We start from the raw sequence: 8,628 nt of genomic DNA, 5'->3' as shown, positions 1-8,628 counted from the left end.
AGAACCATGTCAGGCCTCGAGTGAGCAACAGAAACAATTGTCGAGAATATAAAGTTCCAGTATATGCGGCACTTTCCATTCTCGACAATTGACACAATTTCCTTTGGAGCATTTAGAGGAGCGATATTAAGGTTAATGCCGTAGGAGTGACAGAGATGGTAATAAAGCACTCTTAGTGCCGCATTGTGCCTTTGAATGTAGGTCGTTCCCGCGTGAGTTGGACAACTAGATAGTATGTGAGCTAAATGCTCGAGGTGTGCATGGCACGCCCTGCAGCTATAATCAAGAATGTCGTGGCGTGCCACAAACGCAGATACAAACGTCTCATCCGACAGATTTGGTCTTCCGAACTGTCGGCGAGGAACAAAGTATCTGCAACGATCATGCTTGCCGTCCCGGTACTACTCTATTCATTTGGAGTAGTTCCATGGACGAAGAACGAGCTCAGATCTCTTAATATCGGGACAAGAAAGGTTATGCACATGAACAAAAGATGTGCATAACGTTTCTTTGTTCTTCGCCGACAGTTCGGAAGACCAAATCTGTCGGATGAGACGTTTGTATCTGCTTCGGAGAGTATCCTTTATACATGTCACATTCTGAATGCGGCTCTGTGGAACCCAGGTATGCATAGGTATCTACAGCGCCAGGGTGTCGTATAGCGCTCCTGTCGAAAAGCTGAGGGTCTTGGGGAATGCCCTTAAATTTTCCTCGCTCTAAATAAACCTTGGCGCATTTTTCTAACCCTAACTCCATTTCGATTTCCTGAGATTCTTCCTCGACAATCCCTCGAGCTAGGGGTTTTTATTCCTTATTTTTAGCATATATCTTAAGATCATCCATTTAGAATACATGAGTGACCTTATTCTTTTGATTTCCATGTTTGCCGCAAAAGTACACTTTAGAATGGCGAAGTTCAAGAGATAGTAGCAATGATGTGAGGAAAAAGAGGAGTGAGATCATGATATCGCCCTGAAGTGCATCTCTATGCAAGGTGACGTTGTTAGTTGCCACACGATGTTTTCCAGATGATGTTCCGTCTATAGGTCCCCGATCTATAGGTCGCGCTGGTAGAATGCTTACACTTTAATTGATTCTGTGTAATATATATTCGTCGGAAAGATCAACTGCCCAATTAACTAGTGCGTCTCATGAGCTTGTCTAATAAGAGGAGAAAAAATATACAAATTTTAAATGTTTCATGTAACGTTTATATAAAAATAATTAATTGTGAACATCTCGACAACGGCACATCGGCCAGAGATCTGCTTGACAGTTTTCGATTGTGAAGACCATCTTACATAATAATAACAAAAAATCAAACGGACCTTCTCAATCTGACAGTAATGGGGTTCGCGTCTGGACTAATTGCTATTTTAGAATAAACATCGAGAATACATATTTAAAATATTCATAATGCGTCAATTTTGAAGTAGTGAAAGTGAAAAGGTACATAATCGCCTTCCAGTTTTTCTTTTGTGAGCGCATTGGGGACGCCCTCGATAATTTTGAGCCAAGGCAGGAAAAAAACGTACTATAATAAACGTCTCAGTAATCGCGACGCCAATTTTCTTGCTTTTTATGCAATCTGAATTAATTGAAATTCCATTTGTCATTAAAACATGCTACAATAAATGGATTCTACTATTAATTTATAGTTTTAACATATTTCTTAAACAATAAATTCAATTTATAACCAAGTTTTGAGATTATTTTCACCGACATAATTACTGGGACATTTACCTTGCGCGTTTTTGTGTATAATGATTTTTTCGTTTTTAATTATTAAAAATCTCATTTTTCTCGAAGACGGCGCAACATGTAAACAGTAGTTCACGACTGCAAATTTTTTCCGCTCGAGGGATCTATAAAATTATGCCTGGGGTAATTAATTGTAATCTGAATTTTTAAGCTATTTTAGTTAAGTGTAGCTGAGATGAGGAATGTGAAAGGTGCTAGGTGTGTTTTAGGAGTTCTTCATTATTTCTGCAGGGATAGAAATATCTACTATAATATTAAGAAGTTGTATGGATTGATTATTTTTAGTTTGAAAATGTTATCGCTATTTTATGGTAGCTGAGATGGGGTATGTTAAACGTTTCAGGGTTGATTTTTGGGAGGTTTTGATTATTACTGTGGAGATGGGGATGTCAAATAGTATTGTGAAATGTCTGGTATGATTTTTGTAAATTAAATTTTTTTAGCTGTTTTATTTGAGAGCCAGCTGATGTGGGCCATGTTAAATGTGTAAGAGGTGGTTGTCGAGATTTTGAAAATATAATTGTAGGGATAGGGATATCTACTGCAATCTTGAGAAGGTGTCTTGTGCAATATATTTGCATTTACATTTTTTACCTTTTTTTTAGTTGAAGGAGCTGAGATGACCACGTGCTCCCACCATCGTATTTATAAATTTCAAAAATTGCCATAATATAGAAAGTAGCAGAGACCAAATATTTGGAAAAGGCCTATTGGTCAAATTTCGGTTTTCCGATGCTTATTAAAAATCCCAATTCGAAAATTTCACTGAAAGGCTTTTTCCATACAAAAGATAAAAATACAGGGGACTGAAAACTAAGTTACCTCGTGAAAATAATAAGCACATGCCCAATCGGCATGTGGCAAAAGGGCTATAATAAAACCACCTATTTTAACGGAGATTTTCATTTGATCGCGGTCTACCTGGTCGACTTATCCTTTGCACTCGACCTTCCCTTACGTCACTGACTGAGCCCAAGCGCTGTGTCGAGCCTTGCCAATGGGGGCCCCTTTTTTATAGAGATGAATAAAATACGAAACATAAAAATGTTATAATTTTACAATCTACAATTGAAAAATGTTATATTCAGAATCCACGCTTTTTTCCGATTCTAACGATGTCACTTGCAATCAAAAAATTAAAATTAGAATTAGTTGTCCCAGATTTTAATTTATGTTATGACACTGGTTAACTAGCATTACGGACTTTTTCGTAGTGTAGTTGAAAATGCAACAGTTTCTTTTGTAGAAAATCCATCTGTTGACAATTCAACTGTTGAGTTCTATTAAAAAAATTAGTTAAACAATTAAGTTATAAAATTCATTAGTTTATAGCTGCCAATTCTTTGAAAGTATACAATTTTAAGTATTCCTTTAAAGTTGTTTAATTTGATATATATGACCCGTGGTCTAAACCTGTTAAGTGACATTTTTTTCGAAATTGATGTTTTTGTATTTTCTGGAACATTTTTTATATGGATTTAATATCCTACAAGGAAAATGGCAAAATTCCTTTTAGTTTTTTTTAATGGATTAACGCAAATCGCGTTTCGGTATCTAGAGCATAGGTCCGCCGTCTGAATTTGTTAACTGCTTATCGTGTCTTACAGGAAATCCTTGCTTTTTCTCACAACGTCTCAGTTTACTCGTAGAATAGGCTAGTGAAACACATGGCAGTGTATTTGCAGTTAAGTGTATGTGTGTGTCGAATGTTTTTTTATGCTACTTTCATGTCATCTTCGATGTTGTCGTCTGCAGATCGCTAAAAAGATGAATCTAAACGACGCGTCTTAATTAATAACAGTAAGAACATTGTTTCAATATACCTTTTTAAATATTTGCAAGCACATCTATTTTCGGCTTGCGATTCCAAACATTTTGACATATAAAACTTGCCCGCAGTTTTAAAAACAACGCAGAAACATGGGAGCCCGGGAAAAATAATAAAAAGCCAGCGGTAGAACACTGCAGGTAACAAGTTTAGACCGCTAGATCCCTTGTAGATAAAATATAAATAGCTTTCAATTGCCCTACAACGTTCAGTTTTGATTCAAATGTCATAAAAATAAATCATTTAAAAGGCTTAGACCGCGCGGAACCTTTATATAATAAATATTATATATACTTGTGTCATAGATATTGAAATATATATAATAATTATAAAAATATACATATATTTTTTAAACAACTTTAGGATATAAGTTTCTGTTTAGAAAAATTAGGAGAAAAATGTTCTCATCAAGCATACATTTAAAGAATTAGTAGCGGAAAACTAATGAATTTAACAACTTAATAGTTGAACTTCTTTGTTAAAAATTCATATTTCTTGTTGGTTAATGATTTATCATTTGAATTGAAAGTTCATCTCTTTGGACGAAAAATAAATTATTTTGATGAAAATTAATGTTCTAACCTGGAAATTCAACGATTCCATTTTTAGTTGAAAATTTTCGAATTTTCTAGGAATTTCAACAGTTGAACTTTTAACAGTGAAGTTTTCTACAAAATTGAACAGATGCATTTTCTACAAAAGACACTGTTGAATTTTTAGCTGCACTACGTAAAGTTCCATAATGCTAGTTAGCCAGTGTAATAACAGAAGCTAAAATCTGCGACCACTTATTCTAATGTTAATCTTTTGATTGCAAGTGAATTATCGTTGGACTCGCAAAAAAACGTAGCTTCCGAATAGAATATTTATAAATTGCTGACAGTAAAATGAGACATTTTTTATGTTTCGCATTTCATTTCTCATTATGCCTAAGGGGCCCTTCGCTGACAAGGCTCGACGCAGCGCTCGCGCTCAGTGAGCGACGTGAGGGAAAGTCGAGTAGGTAGACTGCGATCAAATGAAGACTGGCAATTTTAACAAGAAAAAGTTCACCTGTCTTAGAAAAATTATATTGTCTTCCTTGCAATTTCTAATTACCTTAAAAACCTTTTATGTTTTATTTTTTTGCTGTAATAAGCCAGGTATGGTAAAATTTCTAAAAAATTCCAGTTTTTTCTTGTAAATAATTTTAACACCCATTGTTATTTACAACACTTTTGGAGTTCCAGAAGTTTCCTATTCGTATGGACTGAATTCATAAAAATTAATTTATTAATGCAGCATTTTGATTTAGCTAATTATGATTTATATACTTACAGCAATTGCAACGAACTTTACAACGTACGTACTCTGCACCAAGAGATCATTTTCTCGGTCAATCGAGCAGCACATTGGAGACGACTGAACCCGAAATCAACTCCAGGCTCGAATCTTTATGCTTACGAATGACTGAACAAGCTATTGGGGGTTTCGGCGAGGCTTAAGTCTCAACCTGTTGTTAAATTGGTATCACATGCAAGCTACTAATAATGCTGAACTTCTAGATTTTGACACTAAGTTCCTTATTACTTCAGTGTAATATTTGCTTACAATCGTCGAACGAGAGTGACCACAGGGTGTTTATAAAACGATTCTTATCGAACGCTGTTTCCAGTTTGGATACATAGCGATTTATTTTTTCACTTATGATCATTAACAGTCTATGATGATCATATATACCAATTTGTAATGACACTCAGTAAAATCAAATTTATAAACTGACAAAATTTGGTAAACCCAATGATACTAGATTCATAGATTCGTTCTTATTTACTGGGTCTATAATGATATATGACAAACCGATTCCTTGTCGAACGCAGTGCATCACGAATAATTTATTTGCAATTGAATTAGCAGCTTTAGGAAGTGGAATATCTTTTTTCATTCAAAGTCTTACATTTTAATTTACTTAGATTATTAACCTTAGCTCAATTAATAATCATAAAAGTGTGATTAATCGAAAAAAAATCATCCCTGTATTTACAGTTATTATTAAGAGGAAAGGTTTTAATAATTTATTTATAAATTAATAGTTTTTAGATGAACTTACATGGCTGGTAATGTGAATTACTCTCTCTCTCTCTCTCTCTCTTCTATTTTACACCTTAAATTTACATTATCATTTTTGTTTAGGACTGTTCTATGTTATAAAATTAAAATATGAAATATAAAGTCGGTTTGCATAATTTATTCAACACAGTTATTATTATTATTATTTTACATTAAATTATTCCTGTTGATACTTGTTAGAATTTAAATATTTTCATATGTTTTTGTGTATGTAAACATTAAATTGATCTCTCTTTTTATAGATTTTGAATATAAGTAAAAGACTATGGTTGCATAAAGATTTTCTTGCATTTAGTAGATTTACTTAGTAATTCGTCGTGCGCTGCGATCAACTTCGAATGACGATTCACTAAATATATATTATATTAATAAATAATTATATTATGCTAGGTTTTTTATGGTGTGTATGAGTAACCGAAAAAGGAAAGTTGTGTGACACTTGCAATATTGTTTTTGTGTTATCCATTTCGGGAAATGGAATTCTTCTGATTTTAATAAGCGAACTGATTTCAACTTCCTATTTGCCGCGTCAACGACCATCTGACTCTATAGAAGCTTGGATATCTATTTCTATTTTCGTATAGGCTATACGTAAGAATAACTTCTTTTAAAGTACACACAGTTTTTACTAATCGTTAAAATTCTCCCTGATCGCGAGCATACATAGTCTCTTATTTAAGTTGCATCGGGTAGTGTATCACAACTACTGGAACATACTGGAACATGCATGTTTTAATTATCATGAATTCGATGATCAAACTTAAATTGACGAATACAAATATTATCTTTTATATTGAAAATATACCAATCATGTACAAAATTATCTTCTGCTATCCTGTATAAACAAGAAATTGTACACTTGTATCATTATTACGTGAATAATCAATGAAATATGCCTTTACTGAATCAAAATTGTAGAAATCCATTTTGATTTAGTTATTAACTTCCAGACTGTATTAAATTCAAAAGATTTTTTTGCATTTCATTTATTTGAAATGCTGACTGTTGTCATCGTAAATCAAGATTATTGTGTAACAATTAACAGTTACATAATCAATCTAGATTTTTAAATCTTTTTCTGAAGTGCGCGGGCTATCCATCTGTATCTTATCAAGCATATGGTTTAATAAAATTCAATGAATATAATTTGTATGTGATCATAATTATGATTACCTAAACCAAGTATTTAATAACATACTTTACTATAATAATCATTTTCACACAGAGAGTTCTGTAAAATAAAACTTTTGCTCCATTCAATTCAGCCAAGGAAACAATGGACTCTAATATTTAAATTTTTTTAATTTTAGAATTTATATATTTTCATGATTTAAGGAATGGGAGCCACATTACAATATCTTCATGCTTGATTTTTTTGTCACATATAGAATGTAGTTGGATAAGTTTTATTTATATACATTGTAAAATTTGTACTCATCTAAAATATAAATAGGATACTACTTATAAGTTGTATCATTTTCGCGGCTGTTCATACATGAAATTTTAATTTATTAATGTTAAAAGAGTGAATAACCAAATTTAGTAGCTACAAATGTTTATTTTTAAACTAAAAAGAAGTGTTATGAACTATTTATTACGCATTTTAACTTGTCACGTCAAATAATTTTAGCTGATGGTCGGCCATATTATAACAGAAAATGCCTAATTGGGACAAGGAGGACTGTCGTGGCAACTACTGTTACATACATATATGATTTTTCCCCACGAATACATTTTTTAATAGAATTTTGGCAAACATATGGATTACGTAGGTACTTCAAAAATCGTTGGACACCTAAACTTTGAGTCACAGCTTCGCTTAGCGCTACTGAACTTTTATTGTTAATAAAATTTTCCACCCCTCATTGCTTCTGTTAAAAAAATCGAAACCTCTGGTTAAGTGATGATTATATAAAATTATATTCATTGAACTTTGTTTACACCATATACTGGGCGGCCCGTTAGTCGTTTCATGAACTGGTTGGTCTAAAGGTGCTTGCGCACTTAATACAACGACTGAAAATTTAAGGCAGATATTGTAAATGTCAATTTCATAGTAGTTATAGGGAAGCGTGAGTGTGAGTGAATTATGAATAGATGGCACATATGAACGTATTTGTCGCACTAATAAATATGACTTAATTTTAAATTTGAGAATTTTTTTACCACTTTTGAATTTTATGCGTGTATATATATATATACACAGTAAGCACGTTTAATATGTAGTCATAGGGAAAATAATGATATACCTTAAGCATACATTACAACCCGTCGTGCATCTGTGTAATTAAAAAAAGTAGTAAATAGGCGATTTTAATTCAGTTTTTAGATCCCCCGCGCTCGAGATCTTGCGCTTATTGGCCAAAAGCTTCGAGCCTCAGATGGCGTGCGCAAAAGACGTACAACCTAATTCTGAAAGAAGGTTATGTTCCCCAGGATTCACCACGCATTCCAGATAAATAATGAGGTACGAATTAATAACATTGTAACACAATATTAGAATGTATTTACAAAAATTCTCGGGACGTGGTTTCTTTGGGAATTTTTTCCTAAATCTTTGTTTGCGAAATCTTTTTTATTCGGTGAAATTCTTGAATTATTTAAATTGTATAATTAGTAAAAAAATCTTCTAAAATGTTTTGAAACCTTTTCAAATCGTTTAAATGTTTTAAAATCTTTAAAATCTGGTGTTCAAAATCCTTTAAAATATTTTAAAATCTTTGAAACATTTTGAAGTCTTTAGTTATTTTTTTGAAATATGGTATACTTTAACATTCTATAGTAGCGGAGACGAAAATTTGAAGGTCACTGGGCACCCAGCTTATAAGAATAATTCGCCGCGCTTCTTACCTCTCATCATTTGAATCTCAGATTCATCGTTGCAATTTTTATAATCATACGGATTACAATATTAGTTGCAGTTAGTCAAA

The 8,628-nt window shown here is 32.8% G+C and overlaps 1 protein-coding gene across 2 annotated transcripts in view; it reads left to right on the top strand.

Moving 5' to 3' along the window:
• LOC117182362 (protein Smaug homolog 1) overlaps positions 1 to 5,377 on the top strand; it is a 127,548-nt gene extending 122,171 nt beyond the window's left edge. For both annotated transcript variants that reach the window (XM_033375556.1, XM_033375565.1), the window contains one exon: positions 4,909 to 5,377. In XM_033375556.1, coding sequence (XP_033231447.1) covers positions 4,909 to 5,073 — 165 coding nt within the window. In that variant the 3' untranslated portion in view covers positions 5,074 to 5,377. The remainder of the gene's footprint in view (positions 1 to 4,908) is intronic.
• Positions 5,378 to 8,628: the final 3,251 nt, after the last annotated feature.

This window comes from Belonocnema kinseyi, chromosome 2, assembly GCF_010883055.1.
Source record: "Belonocnema kinseyi isolate 2016_QV_RU_SX_M_011 chromosome 2, B_treatae_v1, whole genome shotgun sequence".
NCBI lineage: Eukaryota > Metazoa > Arthropoda > Insecta > Hymenoptera > Cynipidae > Belonocnema > Belonocnema kinseyi.
The sequence above is the reverse complement of the archived record's forward strand: the minus strand, read 5'-3'. Positions and strand labels throughout refer to the sequence as shown.